This window comes from Borostomias antarcticus (assembly GCF_949987555.1).
Source record: "Borostomias antarcticus genome assembly, chromosome: 32".
Lineage (NCBI taxonomy): Eukaryota > Metazoa > Chordata > Actinopteri > Stomiiformes > Stomiidae > Borostomias > Borostomias antarcticus.
Window position 1 is genome coordinate 2,562,102 of NC_140265.1, and position 22,303 is coordinate 2,584,404.

At 43.8% G+C, this 22,303-nt stretch overlaps 1 protein-coding gene across 1 annotated transcript; it reads left to right on the top strand.

Moving 5' to 3' along the window:
• Positions 1–336: 336 nt before the first annotated feature.
• Positions 337–1,683, top strand: LOC311327420 (lysosomal cholesterol signaling protein-like; the record flags this gene model as incomplete). Its single annotated transcript, XM_084460455.1, has 2 exons — positions 337–442; positions 1,170–1,683. Exon 2 carries the CDS (start codon positions 1,222–1,224, stop codon positions 1,681–1,683), a length of 462 nt encoding a protein of 153 aa, XP_084316581.1. The 5' UTR covers positions 337–442; positions 1,170–1,221.
• Positions 1,684–22,303: the final 20,620 nt, after the last annotated feature.

Consider the following 22,303-nt stretch of genomic DNA (forward strand, 5'->3'; position numbering starts at 1 on the left):
GTGTTTGTGCAGATTTAATCGTCATAAAGATAACATAAAAAGACTGAGATCTTGATAGTCGGAGTTCCTGGTGATTTATTATTTAGTAAACACAAGTGTCAACATGAAAAAGTCAGTGCATGAACCTGACAGCTAACAGTGCAGCACAGGTTTGCGCAATCAACGTGACAGTCCAAAATGGCGGCAGCTCAAAGGCGGGTCCCCTCTTGGCATTCCATGCTCTCTGCTCACCCCAGGACACCACGTGAGCGTCACACGCCAATCAGAAAGCGTCCTCCATCTCCATCTCACCAATCACAGATGAGATATCTTAACGTAGCGAAACAGCTGGCGCACAAAAACACCGTTATATTAGGCGGAGGTGAGTCGTCTGGCTACTAAAATACAGGACTTAAATAATAATTTTGCGTATACATCTTGACTTGAAGCGACACAGTTGCAGGTGAATGTCTATATTTCATCACCATATTGGCATAACAGCCCAAATACCATTTGACTATGCAACCGTTAGCTATCGATGCTATCTAGTTAAACTGTCTTTACTGTTGCCGTGGTCACAGTAATTGCCAGCTGTACATTGCAGTAACTATTTTCATGTCACACGGAGTCAGATCATATCATGGGAATGTCATAGTGAATACTTGGCAGGTCGCTTGTGAGGGAGGAGACATTTCTTCATGTCAGACCCGCCAACCAGCTAAACTGTAGTGATTTTGTCACCACACACACACACACACACACACACACACACACACAGGTACACACAGGTACACACAGGTACACACACACACACACAGGTACACACACACACACAGGTACACACACACACACACACACACAGGTACACACACACACACAGGTACACACACACACACACACACACAGGTACACACACACACACACACACACACACAGGTACACACACACACACACAGGTACAGATGTGGTGACGTTAGCCCGTTCTGCTGTCACCTGTGCTCTAGACTCCGCCCCCATAACGTCTAGTACCCTCCTCCTTCACTCAGCTGCCAATCAGCTGCTCAAGGTGTCTTTGATTTGACTCACAGGTCGGCACTTATGGGACCGGCCTATTTGTCTAAAAGGCAGCGGGTAATATAAATCACGTGCACCCCAAGTGTGTGAAACTTGACCCTAGTACTGTCCAACAGTATCTGACCCGGGCTTGCTTGCTAGCTAGCGCTGCTCCTGGCCTGACCCACCATGGAGGACAGCGGCTTCGTCCTCATCCACGACCGGAACATCTCCCACGCCGCCCTCTCCTCTGCGCCGCCCGCCATGTCCATCGACAAGCTCTTCCCGGCGCTGCTCGAGTGCTTTGGCATCGTCCTGTGCGGCTACGTGGCCGGGCGCGCTGACATCATCACCGAGGGACAGGCCATGGGACTGGGCGGCTTCGTGTCCCGTTTCGCGCTGCCCGCGATGCTCTTCAAGAACATGGTGCTGCTGGACTTCGGGGACGTGATATGGCCGTTCCTCTGGAGCGTGCTGGTGGCCAAGGTGGCGGTGTTCGCGCTGGTGTGCGTCCTCACCCTCGTGGCGGCCGGGCCGGAGAGACGCTACAGCAAGGCGGGGCTCTACGCCATCTTCGCCACGCAGAGCAACGATTTTGCCCTGGGGTACCCCATAGGTGAGGTCAATACCCCTAGATACCCCCATAGGTGAGGTCAATACCCCTAGATACCCCCATAGGTGAGGTGAATACCCCTAGATACCCCCATAGGTGAGGTCAATACCCCTAGACACCCCCATAGGTGTATCTCACTCAGGGTCTTAATTGTGGTGTCTGTGGCGTGGATAGTGGCGTGGAGGCGAGACTCCGCCCCCTCGGGTCAGAGCCGGTTGTGGACAGTGTAGGCCGCACCGGGCTACCCACCTGCCTTCACCAGTGAAGACCGTGTGTCTCTAGCCACCTCAGAGGCTGTGTTGTGAGGTTAGTGGCGTGGATAGTGGCGTGATGGCGAGACTCCGCCCCCTCCAGTCAGAGCAGGTCGAGGGCAGTGCACTGACATCCGGGCAGTCTTCATGCACCCAACAGTGAAGACCGTGTGTCTGTAGCTCACTCAGGGGCTGAGATGTGGGAACAGTGGCGTGGATAGTGGCGTGGTGACGAGAGTCCGCCCCCTCGGGTCAGAGCCGGTCGAGGACAGTGTACTGCTCCCCGGGCCACCCACATGCACCCAACCGTGAAAACTGCATCTTTAGTCAAGTCAGGGTCTGAGATGTGGGGACGGTGGCGTGGATAGTAGCCTGGTGGCGAGACTCCGCCCCCTCAGGTCAGAGGTTGTGGGGGGCAGGTCAGTGATGGCCAGGCTATCCCCAGGCACCCCTCATTGGAGACCATGTGTCTATAGCCCACTCCGGGGCCGAGCAGTAGCTGTGGAGGTGTTGTATGGAAGTTGAGGTTAGAAGCAGTAGCAGGGAAAAGCAGTACGTGTTTGTTATAAGTACTGCTAGTACTACACTCAAAAATAGATTAGACCACTCATCATAACTCATAGTTTTATTGAGTTCAATAGCTGAAAGAGGAGAAAATATATTAATATGAGTTTACAGCCTGAAAAAGTGTCATTCTGAATATTTCTTTGAATATAAGTAAGGAAGGAAGGAAGGAAGGAAGGAAGGAAGGAAAGAAGGAAGGATGGATGAAAGGAAGGAAGGATGGAAGGAAGGAATATGAATGCTACCACAGTAGTCATAAAAGGATGCCTGTACAGAGAGCCTGCGCGTGTCCCCAAATTCAAATCTCAACTGACACTGAGCATCAAATTCAAATCTCAACTGACACTGAGCATCCTCTCATCCGCTTCAATGTTAAAAAAGGTCCAAAACAAACTTAAATTACATAAAAACTATAAGGAATTTTACAAATCTGTTGAATGTGTTAAATGTGCTAAAGTTCCTGAACATTTTAAACTTTGAAGGAGGTTTCTAGCACAAAAAATGAAGGAGGAGATAGGTTTCAAAGCTGATGAGGGGTTTCAAGGTCTGCCCATAGACTTCCATTGTAAAAGATTGTTGAAAAAAGCTGAATATTTTAAAAAGTATGAAAGTTATTAAAAGTCTGAAAGATATCCCATAAAGACCTTAACAAGCTGAACATTTTGATAGTTGAATGGTTTCTGTAGCTCAAAGTATGAAGGAGTTGAAGGCTGAAGAAGGTTTCAAAACTCCCCCATTGACTTCCATTCAAAAAAACTGTTGAAAAAGTTAAATATTTTAAAAAGTATAAAAGGTATAAAAAATCTGAAAAGATTCCGATAATGTCCTTAACAAGCTGAACATGTTGATACTTGAATGGTTTAAATAGCTCAAAGTATGAAGGAGCTACAGAGCCAAAAAACGTACGGAAGAAGAAGTAATAATAATAATAAAAAACTATAAAGAACTGGATAACTATAGTGTGAATGATCTAAAGCATTCACACTAACTAGGGGCGCGTTTTGGCTTGGGAATCTGTACGACGCTGCTCGCTAATCACACATGATTGACAACAGGTGAAAAGTTCTTGTCTCCTAGCAACTCAGCGCTCCGTGGTTTTAAAAAGCGCTCAAAGTGAGCATTCTAAGAGTGAGCGCTCAGCTACTAACGCACCCACTCATGGCCTTCCTGGATGCTTCCTGCTCTAAAAAGGATATCCATCCAGAAGAGGGCCATGACCAAGATGAAAATCCATCAGATCATATATGAAGCAGTTCATATACGATCGGGGACTTATCGACTGGGGACTTATCGACTGTAAGTAATTTGAAATATGTTGTGAATGTTCTTCGTGCCGTGCCGGCTTTGTAAGTTACAACATATTGCAATCTAATCTCTTTGTCCGTTTTCTTTTACAGAATCTGGCCCTCTTTTGGATGGACATCCTTTTCTGGTTGGTCATACAGTCTGCAGTCCCTTGTGATGACTCCCAGATCCTCCTTGTGGGGTTCTGTGTTCTGGTATGAATTCCACTGCTTTTCTTGACAAGACAGGCCCACACTCACTGCTCTCATTTCATCCATGCACTACACTATACCTCTGAAATAATGACTACCACACTTCATCTTTATTTTTGTTCATTTTTTCCATTCATAGTTTAATTATTAATAAATTCTCTAAAACTTGCTTTGGGTGTGTCCCTCATTGTTATGACTCTAAAGCGAGCTGGGTCGTAACACATGTGCACACACGCCTTTACATGTTGTATGTCCATGTTCTACAGGAGCCGTGTTATGTTATGTTTGTGCTTATTGTTTAATGATATTTAGTAAAGTAAAGTCAGTTGATGTGACCAGTCTGAATTGAAGATTAAAAAAGAACTTGTTGATTATTTGGTTACTTACTGGTATATTACTATTTTAGATTTTATTTATATATATGTTAACTTATCTCTATTAACTCGCAAGTTAGCTAATATTAGCAGTACAGATTGTCTCCAGTATGAAATACTGCCATTCCGACAAAATCGTCGGACTGGATATACCTTGCCATTCCGAAGGTTCGCTATTCTGAAAAGCTCTGAAAGGTCGTTATTCCGAAGGTTCGCCATTCCGAAAAAGCTCCAAACGTCGCCTTTCCGAAATCTCAACATCCTATACCAAATTAACAACAAGAACATGCTCTATGGAATCATCCATTCTTTTCTAAAGTAAAACCTGTTCACATGGGAAGCATTTGTATAATCTCATACAAATCCTGTGTTGAACTGAATGTTTTACCTCATTCTAACATACTGAATGTTAGTTGCAGAATCACTAACCACATTTGTATACAGTATACAAATGTGTATTGTACACATCATGTATCACAGGTTTGCCTGTATCAGTAATATTAATGATGATAATAATAATAATAATAACACAAAGATAATAATCTTATAGAGCTAACAGTATTGAGGCTACAGTTGGTGGTTGGAGCGGTCCGCTTCAGTAGTGCTGATCTCAAGGGGCAGATACCTTTTTAGTTTTTACTTAGTTTAATTAGTAATGATGACTAGATATTTACTGTATCGCCAACCAGTCTCCCTTCATACAAAGCATCTATGAAATCACAACTCAGTCAAACACAAAGATGCACATTTTAATGACACATACAAAAAGATACACATTTTAATGACACATATCAGAACCAATTTACATTAAAATAACAAATCTCAGCAAAATCTCAAATAAAATCTTATGTGAATAAAAAATAAATTAATTGTGTTTTGCCAAACTGGCGTGCAACAACATGTATTTGCAACATAAGCAAATTACCTGAAATAGAAGGCTATGATTAAAATAAAATTATACACATTTTAAATGGAAGTCAATGGGCTTTGAAGGAAAGCCCTTATTATCATTATCATTTGGACAGATTATTATTTGCTTCTAGCATTCTCCGTTATTGGTAGCTGTAGCCTACTGACAGTGATTTACCGTTTTCGTCATTGTTGTTCTGTTGCTATAGTAGTTATAATAGTTCTACTATTGTAGCTGATGACAGTTACACTTCGGAGTTTGAGGAGTTAGTCTCACAATTGCCTTTGATAACCAGTGTGCGTTATTGCCAGAACGTAAGTTAATCTATTGTTTATTTACTTTACTGTCTGTATGCTAGACGTTAGACCTATGTTAACTACTAACCTAATATGACGATGTAGCCTAAAGCTAATGCTAGTTATCAGTCTCATGCTAACGTAGTTCCTCAGAAATGTAGCCTTGCATGGTTGTTTGCTGCTTTAGATTAGACATCGCTGTTTATTATTCCTTGAATGTGTAGCTTGATATTTAGTTAAGCCAGTTTCATGTATGCTATCTTTAGCTACCATAATAGCATCTGTCCTGTTGTGCCGTAATGCTGGCCTATAGTTCAACTTGGTTAGAGTGCCATTCTGTGGAATGATATTGTACTGCACTGATATTAGCCTACTTTTAACCCTTTTGAGTGAGTGTAGGTGTATTAGTAACCTATGTTAGGCCTAGCCATATTATTTAGTAATTATTATTCATATTATTTCTGTTATTTCCTTTTCTCTCTTTAGACCACACACACACATAGACACAACGCAACAATGTCCTGTTCTACTGGAAAATAAACCCTGTAACCTGAAACTCCTCTCCGCTGATTCTCCGGAATCACACCCACCATAGTGTCACCAGCTCTATTCAGCACATCCAGAGAGACCCCCAGAGCTCTCTTTCACCCACATTGACAATGTGAGCACGTCTACCAGTTGACTTGGTTGGTGGTAGAGTGGGAAGCCTACGAGCCCTTGGGGCAGAGGTAGGTCGCCAGCTCAACCCAAGGATAACGGGGAGGGATGAGAGGACTTACCCTGGTGTCGCCCACGTTGAAGTGGATATCCTGGATGTTACTGACGTACTCCTGCCCTCTCGTCCCGATCAGAAACTCACATCTGAGAAAGACGAGCCATATGAGAAGAACCGTACGATCGCACTCCTCTCTGATATCACCCATAATGGCGGGTTGTTGTAGATTACCGTGGGAACCACTTGGTGTGCTCCTGCCAGGGGTCATCCGCTGGCTCCCAGTTCCTCAGCCCTCCGTCACAGTAGAAGCACCTGACATTGTCACCATGACCTGAGGGGAGGTCAAATACTATCACAATACTGCAGTGCAGTGTCAGACTGTATTATCGCAGACTACAAGGATTAGATTTAGGACTAGACTGAGGACTGCATAGACAGTGTGCCATGAACACACACCCACAAACACGTTTCTGTGAAAGAGAGATATGTAACTAAGTCGCTCTGTCAATTATCTTTTCTCTGTACTTTAATGACCAAAACAATTTAAACATAAGGCTCGTGCAGTGTTGCTGGCAGCCCTCGCTCTGTCCAGTTTTTTCGGTCAATACCGTGCTCGATGGGGTACTTCAGGGTCAGGATACCCCTCTTGCTTTGAGCCTCATCACCTATGTAGCTGTCCTTCTGGCCCATACCCACCATCCATCCCTGGAGAGACAGGCAACAGAACGGTAGGTCAACATTGGTTAGGGTCACATAAGGGCAAATAAAAACAGCATGGTGTTCACCCCCTCGGTTCAATATAGCAGCTAGCTTATGATAACGTATGCTTTTGATTGTTCTGTTAAATTAGCATTTTTAAAAGCATCCAAATACTGCTAGAATTAGTAAATATTTAGCTAGCTACGTAAACACTTTGCACATGCTGGAGCCGTTATCGACAACGAGTGCGGTGATTTCATCATCGATGGTTAAACTAAAAAGGGAGGAAAACACTTTAGTTAATTCAACTCAAACAGATGGTCAACTGCCCAAAAAAATCCCTTCTCCCGCTTTATGACGAAGCACGTTCTAACTTCCTGCTATGAACTGCAGTTCGCGGGTCTGGCCGCTGGGCGGAGCTCGTGCTCCACATTCTTGACAGCCAGACAAAGGGAAGTACCGTTGCATTCTGTTATTACTAGGGATGTGCACGGTTAACCGAGTACTCGAGTAGGCAATCTGCTAGTCGGAAAATAAACACTACTCGGTTAATCTAAAGGCTATATAATATGGCATGTTTGGCCGTGAAAGCGCGCCTGGAGAAAAGCGCTGTATATGGAGTCTTTTTTTCGAGCTCTCCGGCGTTTTGAAAACATTGCCATCTCAACTTTTCAGAAAGGCGCTGCCAACATCACTGCGGCTCTTTCAGGCAACCGATGATCAGATATTAGATAGGGCATGACTCGTCAGATATTAGATAGGGCATGACTCATCAGATATTAGATAGGGCATGACTCGTCAGATATTAGATAGGGCATGACTCGTCAGTTGTCTGGGGATCCTGGGGGAACCCCTGCCTGGCTATTAAACTGAATATCTGAAAGTGCACCGATCGTAAAAATAATAAATGCAGCCAGCTGTCAGGGGCAGTGATGACTGATTACTAGTTGATTACTGTCTAGCCAGCTAACTGGTTACGTTTTAAAAGCTATATTTATTTACTTGGACACAGTTCTTGGGTGCAAAGTTAAGTGGTCACGAAAACTAGCAATAATTAGCCCATGGGCTTGCTAATGCTAGCTGTCCATGGTTCGGTTTTCCATACTGTTAAGCATTTTCGGATCAAACTACACCGTGGTTTTGCATAGTGTTAAAGGGCAATGCTCGTTTTTGACAACCTGGACCTTATTTACGACATATTATGAGAAGTTTGACTCACCGAGATCACTTTTGTGTAGTTCGGAGGCCTGTAGAAGAAATTTAAAATCCAGCGCGAGCCAGTATATCCATGTAATGACGGTGATCGGGGCAACGGGAATGCAGTTTCTCAAAATCTATTTTCGGCCGCTAAACGGTTGTTTTCATCAATCAGATTGGATGAATCGACAGTTGAGATTCCTCAACGCGAGGCATTGTTTCGGTTTTCAAATACGGGGTCTTTAGCCTCTGTAATATGATCTTTACACGCCTTTCCCCACTTGCTCCAGCACGCATGCGCACAGGCCAGCGCGCAGACTGGCTATTCTCTGGCTCACATTCTCTGCGCTACGATCGGATTGTTGCTGACGAATGACGACGACGACAATATTCTCGGCACCAACAACGATCGTAGCGCAGAGAATGCCAGTTTCATGTATGCTATCTTTAGCTACCATAATAGCATCTGTCCTGTTGTGCCGTAATGCTGGCCTATAGTTCAACTTGGTGAGAGTGCCATTCTGTGGAATGATATTGTACTGCACTGATATTAGCCTACTTTGAATCCTTTGAGTGAGTGTAGGTGTATTAGTAACCTATGTTAGGCCTAGCCATATTATTTAGTAATTATTATTCATATTATTTCTGTTATTTCCTTTTCTCTCTTTAGACCACACACACACAAAGACACAACGCAACAATGTCCTGTTCTACTGGAAAATAAACCCTGTAACCTGAAACTCCTCTCTGATTCTCTGACCGGAATCACACCCACCATAGTGTCACCAGCTCTATTCAGCACATCCAGAGAGACCCCCAGAGCTCTCTTTCAGGCTTTTTGGGGGGCATTTTGGACATTGCCCTTATTATGTTTATAATAATGATAGGAATATTGTTTGCCTGTATGGTTAATAATAATGATGTTATTATTATTATTACTGATACAGGCAAACCTGTGATACATGGAGTTTGAAAACTCTAGATTTCAAAGACAAGAAACTCACCTAAGTGTTATTTGGCGTTATGACATATAATTCGCCATAAAGTAAGATTCTAGTTAATCTGGAAAGGCTATTTAAAAAAAAAAAAAAAAAATTAGCATAGAACTATTTAGTCGCAGCACATACGTGTGTAAACTTCCGCTTGAACTGATTCCGCAATGCCTTGAAGTAGTTCCGCTTCCTGAATCCCCTCTGCGGACTGATCTACACATCTACAACAGTCGCTTCAATACAAGTCAATGGATTTCATAAAATGATCAATAAAACCCTACAGGATTCATACTTTGCGGCGAATTTGATGTCAGAACACCAACGGACACCAATTACCCCCTCGGTTAGCTTCTTGTCTTTGAAATCGAGAGTTTAACATGTTTTTGAATGATTTTTCAAGATGCCCAGCCCATTGTTTGACCAAAACGGTGGTAGAGGAATATTAACTTCCTCGAAAATGCTAGCTTTCTCAACGTTTTGATCTGAACCATTGTATACAGTATGATCATAACTAACCTTGAAACAGGGCTAAACATGCATTTTCCCTTTACTACTTCTTTAAAATAAAATGTTTCTAATAGTTGTGACATCCCTCAGGGGAGTGGAGTCCAGCTAGGACCTTAGCTTGGCAGCAGGGACACCTGGCCATTCCGACGGTTCGCTATTCTGAAAAGCTCCAAAAGTCGCCATTCCGAAATCTCAACATCCTATACCAAATTAACATGCAAGAACATGCTCTACAACTTGGAATCATCCATTATTTTCTTAAGAAAAATCTGTAAAAAAAAAAAAAAAGGGAAGCGGTAATCTGATACTAATATTATTTGCCTGTATCAGTAATATTATTATTATTATTACTATTATTATTATTATTATTATTACTGATATGGAGTTGAAAATGGTTAGTGATTCTGCAACTAACAATCAGCAAGTTAGAATGAACATTCAGTTCAACACAGGATTTGTATGAGACCACTTCCCAGGTTTTACTTTAGAAAATAATGGATTATCCCATGTTTTAGAGCATGTTCTTGCCGTTAATTTGGTAGGCTATATAGGAAGTTGGAATTTGGTGCAGGCATCGCAGAGATAATGGACTTGAAAAAAATACTTTTGGAAAGGGACGTTCGGAATGGCCTACATCATAATCTTTCGGAATGGCGACATCATATCCTTTCGGAATGGCGACACCTTTTTGAGCAGTGAAAAGGTCCGCCACTCCGAATGAAGTCAATCTTCGGAATGGCGGTATTTCGGAATGGTGAGCCGACCCCTGGCAGCAGCACACAGAGACCAGGGGCCTCATTTATAAACGTTGCGTAAGTACAAAAGCGTGCGTAACCCATGCTGAGCAACTTTCTACGCAACTTTCGGTATTCATAAAAAACGAGCTGAGCGATAAGTTGGCGGAAGGTGTGCGTTACTCTACGCACACTTCGACCCTCCTTTAACTACGATAAGCACGTTTCTGGAGAAAGGGGAAAACGCGACTCCGATGGCAGAGGGATGAAACTCGGGAAAGTCTGCGAAACACATGACATATTGAATAATAAATACATCGGTCGCTGCAAGAAACCCTCCAATGTGTCACACAGTTTAAACGGAATCAATCGCCACCGTAGCCTAATCACGAAATAATGTTGGCATTGCTTTGGATGTGTCTGTGAATTGACCCATTTGTGTCATAATATAATGTTATGTTGTAGGCCTATTCATTTATAGGCTATCCCGAGGAGCATCACGGGCAGTAGCCAATGAATAAAACCAACATTACGTTGATAACACAATACGACACAAGCCTATAGCTTATCATAGTAATGATTCCGTATGTCGATAGCCCACAACTATAAGGCCTATACCGCACCAAACAAATTGTTGATACGGCGTTGAAGTATATTTATTCAGTTAATCATTTATTTAGTTATTCGTATGTTTAATTATCCACCTATTCATTCGTTAATGTATTTATGTATTTATAGCCTATATTTGATTAGGCTTTTATGTAAACCCGAATGACCACTGAGGCAAGCCGCAATTACAACTAGGGCTGCGAGCAGCAGTGAGCGGGCCCTCGCACCCCACGCGGGTCGGGGTGTGGCGCAGTTAAAGGGTGTGCTATTTCGGTGTCCAGTACTGACAGAAACTTCCTGTCACCAGTAGGTGGCGCTCTAAGCGTGACTCAATACCGACGCATAGATGTGTTCAGGACAGTACCTTGATGAAGCGTGAGAAATGTTGTGTAAATGGGACAAAGTATGTAGGAGTTATGAGGACTTCCTGTTTCACCAGTAGGTGGCGCTGTAAGTGTGACTCAATACCGACACATAGATGGGTTCAGAAGGCCACCTTCATGAAGCATCAGCAATTTGGTGCAAATCGGATGATGTATGCAGGAGTTATGAGGACTTCCTGTTTCACCAATAGGTGGCGCTATACGTATGACGCAATACTGACACATAGATGTGTTCAGGACAGAACCGTCATGAAGCGTGAGATATATCGGACAAATTGGATAATGTATGGAGGAGTTATGAGGACTTCCTGTTTCACCAATAGGTGGCGCTATAAGTATGACGCAATACTGACACATAGATGTGTTCAGGACAGAACCGTCATGAAGCGTGAGATATATCGGACAAATTGGATAATGTATGGAGGAGTTATGAGGACTTCCTGTTTCACCAATAGGTGGCGCTATAAGTATGACGCAATACTGACACATAGATGTGTTCAGGACAGAACCGTCATGAAGCGTGAGATATATCGGACAAATTGGATAATGTATGGAGGAGTTATGAGGACTTCCTGTTTCACCAATAGGTGGCGCTATAAGTATGACGCAATACTGACACATAGATGTGTTCAGGACAGAACCGTCATGAAGCGTGAGATATATCGGACAAATTGGATAATGTATGGAGGAGTTATGAGGACTTCGTGTTTTATGGCGAAATGTCAAACTTTGGCGGGGCGCCACGGCAAGGGTGTTTGGTGAAAACTCAATTTTTTTGATAACTTTTGATCACAAAGGTCTTAAGATGAAGCTGACCCGATATGAAGTTGATCGGATGAAATCTGTAGGAGGAGTTCGTCGAAGTACGAGGCATGGAAATGGTCAAAACAAGGACAAAATGGCACATTAAAAGCAAAATGGCGGCCTTCCTGTTGCATGTTGGGTATAGCTCCAAGAGACATTTTAGTGCGTCTCGATGAACTACATATGCCCTCCGAATTTCGTTCGCCTACATCAAACTGAAAGGTGGGGCTCGCCATTTTAGATTTTCCAGGGGGCGCTCTTGAGCCGTTTTGCCACGCCCAGTTCCGTCACCCATGAATTATCAAATTTTTCACCGGGACTGACGTATCTGCAAAGTTTCATCCGTTTTCATCGATGTTCAGGCCGCCTAAAAGGCATTTGTTTGGAGTAAAGGAGAAGGAGAAGAAGGAGAAGAATAATAATAATCCTTCGAGTTTCAATAGGGCCTCGCACCGCCAGTGCTCGGGCCCTAACTAGGGCTGCGAGCAGCAGTGAGCGGGCCCTCGCACCCCATGCGTGTCGGGGTGTGGCGCCGTTAAAAGGTGTGCTATTTCGGTGTGCAGTACTGTGAGAAACCTTCTGTCACCAGTAGGTGACGCTCTAAGCGTGACTCAATACCGAAGCATAGATGTGTTCAGGACGGTACCTTGATGAAGCGTGAGAAATGTTGAGTAAATCGGATAACGTATGTAGGAGTTATGAGGACTTCCTGTTTCACCAGTAGGTGGCGCTGTAGGTATGACACAATACTGACTTACAGAAGTGTTCAAGATGCGACCTTCTTGAAGCATGAGCAATTTGGAGTAAATCGGATAACATATGTAGGAGTTATGAGTACTTCCTGTTTCACCAGTAGGTGGTGCTGTAACTGTGACTCAATACCAACGCATAGATGTTTTCAGAAGGTGACCTTCACGAAGCGTCAGCAATTTGGTGTAAATCGGATGATGTATGCAGGAGTTATGAGGACTTCCTGTTTCACCAATAGGTGGCGCTATAAGTATGACGCAATACTGACACAAAGATGTGTTCAGGACAGAACCGTCATGAAGCATGAGATATATCGGACAAATTGGATAATGTATGTAGGAGTTATGAGGACTTCCTGTTTCACCAATAGGTGGCGCTATAAGTATGACGCAATACTGACACATAGATGTGTTCAGGACAGAACCTTCATGAAGCGTGAGATATATCGGACAAATCGGATAATGTATGGAGGAGTTATGAGGACTTCCTGTTTCACCAATAGGTGGCGCTATAAGTATGACGCAATACTGACACATAGATGTGTTCAGGACAGAACCGTCATGAAGCGTGAGATATATCAGACAAATTGGATAATGTATGTAGTAGTTATGAGGACTTCCTGTTTCACCAATAGGTGGCGCTATAAGTATGATGCAATACTGACACATAGATGTGTTCAGGACAGAACCGTCATGAAGCGTGAGATAAATCGGACAAATTGGATAATGTTTGGAGGAGTTATGAGGACTTCCTGTTTCACCAATAGGTGGCGCTATAAGTATGACGCAATACTGACACATAGATGTGTTCAGGACAGAACCGTCATGAAGCGTGAGATAAATCGGACAAATCGGATAATGTATGGAGGAGTTATGAGGACTTCGTGTTTTATGGCGAAATGTCAAACTTTGGCGGGGCGCCACGGCAAGGGTGTTTGGTGAAAACTCAATTTTTTTGATAGCTTTTGATCACAAAGGTCTTAAGATGAAGCTGACCCGATATGAAGTTGATCGGATGAAATCTGTAGGAGGAGTTCGTCGAAGTACGAGGCATGGAAATGGTCAAAACAAGGACAAAATGGCACATTAAGAGCAAAATGGCGGACTTCCTGATGCATGTTGGGTATAGCTCCAAGAGACATTTTAGTGTGGATCGATGAAATACATATGCCCACCGAATTTCGTTCGCCTACATCAAACTGAAAGGTGGGGCTCGCCATTTTAAACTTTCCAGGGGGCGCTCTTGAGCCGTTTTGCCACGCCCATTTCCGTCACCAATGAAATATCCGATTTTCACCGGGACTGATGTATCTGCAAAGTTTCATCCGTTTTCTTGATGTTTAGGCCGCCAAAAAGGCATTTCTTTGGGGAGAAGTAGAAGGAGAAGGTAGAACTAGGGCTGCGAGCAGCAGTGAGCGGGCCCTCGCACCCCATGCGTGTCGGGGTGTGGCGCCGTTAAAAGGTGTGCTATTTCGGTGTGCAGTACTGTGAGAAACCTTCTGTCACCAGTAGGTGACGCTCTAAGCGTGACTCAATACCGAAGCATAGATGTGTTCAGGACGGTACCTTGATGAAGCGTGAGAAATGTTGAGTAAATCGGATAACGTATGTAGGAGTTATGAGGACTTCCTGTTTCACCAGTAGGTGGCGCTGTAGGTATGACACAATACTGACTTACAGAAGTGTTCAAGATGCGACCTTCATCAAGCATGAGCAGTTTGGAGTAAATCGGATAACATATGTAGGAGTTATGAGTACTTCCTGTTTCACCAGTAGGTGGTGCTGTAACTGTGACTCAATACCAACGCATAGATGTTTTCAGAAGGTGACCTTCACGAAGCGTCAGCAATTTGGTGTAAATCGGATGATGTATGCAGGAGTTATGAGGACTTCCTGTTTCACCAATAGGTGGCGCTATAAGTATGACGCAATACTGACACAAAGATGTGTTCAGGACAGAACCGTCATGAAGCATGAGATATATCGGACAAATTGGATAATGTATGTAGGAGTTATGAGGACTTCCTGTTTCACCAATAGGTGGCGCTATAAGTATGACGCAATACTGACACATAGATGTGTTCAGGACAGAACCTTCATGAAGCGTGAGATATATCGGACAAATCGGATAATGTATGGAGGAGTTATGAGGACTTCCTGTTTCACCAATAGGTGGCGCTATAAGTATGACGCAATACTGACACATAGATGTGTTCAGGACAGAACCGTCATGAAGCGTGAGATATATCAGACAAATTGGATAATGTATGTAGTAGTTATGAGGACTTCCTGTTTCACCAATAGGTGGCGCTATAAGTATGATGCAATACTGACACATAGATGTGTTCAGGACAGAACCGTCATGAAGCGTGAGATAAATCGGACAAATTGGATAATGTTTGGAGGAGTTATGAGGACTTCCTGTTTCACCAATAGGTGGCGCTATAAGTATGACGCAATACTGACACATAGATGTGTTCAGGACAGAACCGTCATGAAGCGTAAGATAAATCGGACAAATCGGATAATGTATGGAGGAGTTATGAGGACTTCCTGTTTCACCAATAGGTGGCGCTATAAGTATGACGCAATACTGACACATAGATGTGTTCAGGACAGAACCTTCATGAAGCGTGAGATATATCGGACGAATTGGATAATGTATGGAGGAGTTATGATGACTTCGTGTTTTATGGCGAAATGTCAAACTTTGGCGGGGCGCCACGGCAAGGGTGTTTGGTGAAAACTCAATTTTTTTGATAACTTTTGATCACAAAGGTCTTAAGATTAAGCTGACCCGATATGAAGTTGATCGGTTGAAATCTGTAGGAGTAGTTCGTCGAAGTACGAGGCATGGAAATGGTCAAAACAAGGACAAAATGGCACATTAAAAGCAAAATGGCGGCCTTCCTGTTGCATGTTGGGTATAGCTCCAAGAGACATTTTAGTGTGTCTCGATGAACTACATATGCCCTCCGAATTTCGTTCGCCTACATCAAACTGAAAGTTGGGGCTCGCCATTTTAAATTTTCCAGGGGGCGCTCTTGAGCCGTTTTGCCACGCCCATTTCCGTCACCCATGAATTATCAAATTTTTCATCAGGACTGACGTATCTGCAAAGTTTTCTTCGTTTTCATCGATGTTTAGGTCGCCAAAAAGGCATTTGTTTTGGAAGAAGGTAGAAGGAGAAGGTAGGAGAATAATAATAATCCTTCGAATTTCAATAGGGCCTCGCACCGCCAGTGCTCGGGCCCTAACTAGTGCTGCGAGCAGCAGTGAGCGGGCCCTCGCACCCCACGCGTGTCGGGGTGTGGCGCCGTTGAAGGGTGTGCTATTTCGGTGTGCAGTACTGAGACAAACTTCCTGTCACCAGTAGGTGGCGCTCTAGGCGTGATTCAATACCGAAGCATAGATGTGTTCAGGACGGTACCTTGATAAAGCGTGAGACATGTTGAGTAAATCGGATAACGTATGTAGGAGTTATGAGGACTTCCTGTTTCACCAGCAGGTGGCGCTGTAGGTATGACGCAATACTGACTTACAGAAGTGTTCAAGATGCGACCTTCATCAAGCATGAGCAATTTGGAGTAAATCGGATAACATATGTAGGAGTTATGAGTACTTCCTGTTTCACCAGTAGGTGGCGCTGTAAGTGTGACTCAATACCGACGCATAGATGTGTTCAGAAGGTTACCTTCACGAAGCGTCAGCAATTTGGTGCAAATCGGATGATGTATGCAGGAGTTATGAGTACTTCCTGTTTCACCAATAGGTGGCGCTATAAGTATGACGCAATACTGACACAAAGATGTGTTCAGGACAGAACCGTCATGAAGCATGAGATATATCGGACAAATTGGATAATGTATGTAGGAGTTATGAGGACTTCCTGTTTCACCAATAGGTGGCGCTATAAGTATGACGCAATACTGACACATAGATGTGTTCAGGACAGAACCTTCATGAAGCGTGAGATATATCGGACAAATCGGATAATGTATGGAGGAGTTATGAGGACTTCCTGTTTCACCAATAGGTGGCGCTATAAGTATGACGCAATACTGACACATAGATGTGTTCAGGACAGAACCGTCATGAAGCGTGAGATATATCAGACAAATTGGATAATGTATGTAGTAGTTATGAGGACTTCCTGTTTCACCAATAGGTGGCGCTATAAGTATGACGCAATACTGACACATAGATGTGTTCAGGACAGAACCGTCATGAAGCGTGAGATATATCGGACAAATTGGATAATGTTTGGAGGAGTTATGAGGACTTCCTGTTTCACCAATAGGTGGCGCTATAAGTATGACGCAATACTGACACATAGATGTGTTCAGGACAGAACCGTCATGAAGCGTAAGATAAATCGGACAAATCGGATAATGTATGGAGGAGTTATGAGGACTTCCTGTTTCACCAATAGGTGGCGCTATAAGTATGACGCAATACTGACACATAGATGTGTTCAGGACAGAACCTTCATGAAGCGTGAGATATATCGGACGAATTGGATAATGTATGGAGGAGTTATGATGACTTCGTGTTTTATGGCGAAATGTCAAACTTTGGCGGGGCGCCACGGCAAGGGTGTTTGGTGAAAACTCAATTTTTTTGATAACTTTTGATCACAAAGGTCTTAAGATTAAGCTGACCCGATATGAAGTTGATCGGTTGAAATCTGTAGGAGTAGTTCGTCGAAGTACGAGGCATGGAAATGGTCAAAACAAGGACAAAATGGCACATTAAAAGCAAAATGGCGGCCTTCCTGTTGCATGTTGGGTATAGCTCCAAGAGACATTTTAGTGTGTCTCGATGAACTACATATGCCCTCCGAATTTCGTTCGCCTACATCAAACTGAAAGTTGGGGCTCGCCATTTTAAATTTTCCAGGGGGCGCTCTTGAGCCGTTTTGCCACGCCCATTTCCGTCACCCATGAATTATCAAATTTTTCATCAGGACTGACGTATCTGCAAAGTTTTCTTCGTTTTCATCGATGTTTAGGTCGCCAAAAAGGCATTTGTTTTGGAAGAAGGTAGAAGGAGAAGGTAGGAGAATAATAATAATCCTTCGAATTTCAATAGGGCCTCGCACCGCCAGTGCTCGGGCCCTAATGATGTTGAGCGGTGAATGGGAATGTTCTACTTGAGGCAACTGTAGGCTACATTAGGCTATATTGTACATCATCATATATCCTCATATTGTCTTATGATTGTCATGTAGCAGGCATGCGAGGAATGTGGGCCTAAAAACGCATGTCATCCCAATGCTCACATGCCGCTTTGGTAGAATTAGCTGTGCGCAAAACAGCGCATGGAGGTGATGCGTCTCCAAGTTGTAAGAACACAAGGGAGCAAGTTAGATTATTAATTTGCCCAATCGTCATGTGTGTAGCTCATGGATGTATTAATAGAACTGGATACAGTCACTCCATTCACTGACCGCAATCAAAAATGAAGCCCTATTGAACCGCGCCATCTTGGCAAATTTGTAGTCATTTGACTATTTCCGTTGACTTTTGTACTTGCGCAGTTGTGCTGTTCTGCACTTCCGGTGACTTTTGTACTTGCGCAGTTGAGCTTCTCTGTCCGACGCGCGTCCACGAAAAAGTTCACCTTTATGTGAAATGTAGACGCACGTTCCCGGCTCTCTCGGCTCTCCCCGCTTTGATTTAGCAATGAAAGCCGGCGTGCATATTAACCTGTTTTTGTCAAATATATCCATTGGAGAAATTATTTTTTGATCCTGGCATCTTAGTTTTAACAGGTAAATATAACTGAACATGTTTTGTTTGCTAGTAGATGGTATTCATTCCGTTCGCGATAACGTTATTGCAGCCAGGCTAAATTCCTCCAGGGAGCCAGTGACCGGCGAGTTGAAGTAAACAGTTGTATTTAAAGGCGTTAAATTCCCTCTTCCTCGTGCGTCACATGTGCGAGTCGTGACGGCTTGTAGACGAATGTCGCGTTATGGACAGCGACGGATGGGCAAATTTGTTGGCGCAATGTTATGATAAGGTAGTATGTCCCGATTGGATGCCTACTGCTTGCAAAGTACGTACTTTCTAAGGGCAGCTGTAGTAGGTACTGGTAGTAAGAAGTAGAAGTATGCGATTCGGAACACGCTTGTTGTATATGTAGACAATGAGTCATATGTTGTGTTGTAGGGTTGCAAATTTCAAGGGATTTCAATAATTGATAACTGTTAACCTTAACGAACGATAGTGGATTAATTTATAAGAACGTCCCGCGCCGGACTGCACTTTGCTCGCTTCGTTTTTGTGTCTTCCTCCGCTGTGTCGTTGAATTTCCCAGCATCCCAATTATCCTTCACTACATGGCGTGGCCCTCATGTGCAGTCAGACCTTAAATCAGGATTACATTTCACTCAACTCCCGTTGATAACGTTTACTTCCCCCCCAAAAAGTTCTGGTCCATTAACAAGCAATTAATCGAGTAAATCTTACTCGAGTAAATTCTTATAGGCAATTAATCAATAGTCGAATAACTATTAACATCCCTACTGTGTTGTGTGTGTGTGTGTGTGTGTGTGTGTGTGTGTGTGTGTGTGTGTGTCCAGGGGTGGCTGAAGGTCCAGGATGTAGACTGGGTTCCTCGTACCTACCTGGAGCTGGAGGCCCTTCCCTGCATCCTCATCCTCTCTGGACCCGACCCCCTGGGAGAGTCCCTGCCCAGGTACACACACACACACACACCTACACACACACACACTAGGGCTGCACAATTAATCGAAATCGACGTCCATGATTAACTAATCGCAAAAGGCCGCAATTAATGTGATTAATAATTTTGCTTTGAATTGAGCGTGCTAGGACTACACGGACGAATCACAGGCGCTTATGCTGTCTGACCAATCACATGCGTTCCCGCTGAGTGCGCTGTGCGCAGCAATTTCACTGAGAAGACAGATAGCAGTAGGTCAAGACAAGTGTCACAAGAGTACCTGCAGCCGTGAGTAGTGACAAAATGAGCGAAAACGAGGTCAGTGAGTTAGTAGCAAGAAAGGGATCAACGTCTGTGATTTGGGAGCATATTGGTTATTATATATTAATATTATATATGAAATATTAATCACAATTATTAATCGCAATTATTAATTGCAATTAGCATTTTGAAGCAAATAATCGCAATTATTATCTTTTGTCATAATCGTGCAGCCCTAACACACAAACACACACACCTACACACACACACACACACACCTACACATACACACACACACCTATACACACACACTCTGAAGTACTGCGACCTGCGTGTCATAAACTTTAACCATTTACAATTCAAACAAATACAGAAGCTGCTGTCTTTGTGAAACCTTAATGACCTCAACATCCATCTTGTATTTCCTTTATGAATTAGGATGGAAACCGTAAAGACATTCATCGGTAAGTTCAGAATGTTTTTTCAGTGTATCCAACAGTGTGTGTGTGTGTGTGTTTGTGTGAGATGTGTGTGTTTATGTGTAAAATGTGTGGTATGATGCATTTTGATTGTACAAGTGTACTGAAATCATCAAAAGTCATTTTAGTTTTTTGTATTTTATTGTACCTCAAAAGGGCCAAGCTGATAGCCCAGTGCGAAAGCTTCCTTTCCCGTTTGGAAGCACTGATGAAGATACATGCACATGCGAGCCATTGTGACTGTTCAGGACAAGAGGATTCACATTCTGACTCCTATGATCCGGGGGGCTGTGGACAAGACCCGGCGTCTGAGACGAGTAGAGGCTCCGCCCCCGTGCCACCTGGCGGCGTCGCCGAGCCCTTCCCGACACACGAAGTTCAAATGGCGAATCTGACACACCACCGTCTGTCAGCAGTCCATCTGACACAGACCTGTCTGTCAGCTGTCCATCTGTCAGAACACCACTCTCCATGAGAAGGACCAGTAGAGCAGATAGCCCCACTAGCGCCTTTTCCACCCCCATGGCGTCAACTCTGTCTTTACTAACACCTATGCAGTATTTAAGAAAAAGGTGGTTTATTCAGTTAACAATCTGTCAATAGCAAGCTAGTAGTCACTACAAGCTAGTAGTCAGTATTCAGTCTGGTATTCTCTACCAGTTTATCATATTGGTACAGGGCTACACACTGTGGTAACCATCTGATAACCCAAACGCTACATTCTAAATAAAGAACCAACATAACCAAATTAGCATATGAAAATCATTGTAGGCTTTGTCTTTTGTCTGAGTGAAGTTTTTACGCAGCACCAATAATGCCATTTGGCATATGCCTAAATTGTGGGACAGTGTGTTGTGCAGCTGGGAAAAGACTGACAGCTGATTGGCATGATTTTAAACACACTTTTTTTTTATTATTCCTATATTTATGAGTGTTTCTGTGTTGTTTTTTTTTCTGTTATCTGAAAATCGGCATTCTAGGCTATACGTCTATCCTGGGCCTAGGCCTACATTGACAGCGGTCAACCGGCCCCCTCTGCCCCTATAAAATATTCTATTGTAGGATTTTGTCTACACTCTAGCCAAGGGCACACTTTTGACAGCAAAAATAATTAATTCAGAATAAAAAAAACTAAATAGATAACAATGTATACTATTTTGTTTCAAAGACGTTATTTGTCCCAGAGAATCTCCTCAGACTCGGTGAATTCGCCAGCTGCCTGTGCGTAAAGTTGCGCACGGATGTTAACTGAGTCTACAGGCTATAGAGACTAAATAAATCTAAGACATCCCTGGGCTTCTGCCTGTCCTCGTCGGAGACTCGTTGCCTACTGACCTTATTTACAGTAGTCAGACGAAGGAGTATTTTGTCCTGCTCCACTTTTGTCTCGCTTTTGTAGAGTGTGGCGAAGTTGAAGGCCACATCTTCATTAGACAGTTTGTCGGCATGACAAAGACCAAAATTAGCTGCTGCACGCTGACCACAATTAACTCCAGGAAGTTTCCCCTCTCCTGAATGCCTTATGATCTTGATCTTTTTGGTGGCTTGCCTTCGATGGCTTTCTCTTTCTCCCAACAACAGCTGGAATGACCGGCTCCGATCCAAAAAGCAAGCTGCGCGTCACGTCGGTGGTCTCGATGGCCCTCTTCTTACTGGTCTGCAGCAGCACAAACAGCCTCTGCAGCTGGTAGGGGATGCTGGTGACCGGGTCCTCCTCGGGCTCCTCGAACTCCCAGTTGTAGAGCGCGTTCCTGAACTCCGGGGTCATGTACAGTGTTTGCAGAAGGCTGTTCAGATAGCAGGTCATGGCCTGGTTAACCAAACCCACATATCCTGTCTCAGACTTGTTGAGTATGGAGGAGTAGGAGTAGGAGGGGCTGCTGTAGTCACTGCTGTAGCCCACCGCACCGTCTCTGGGCAGGGGGCCGATCAGACGCTCCTGGGAGCT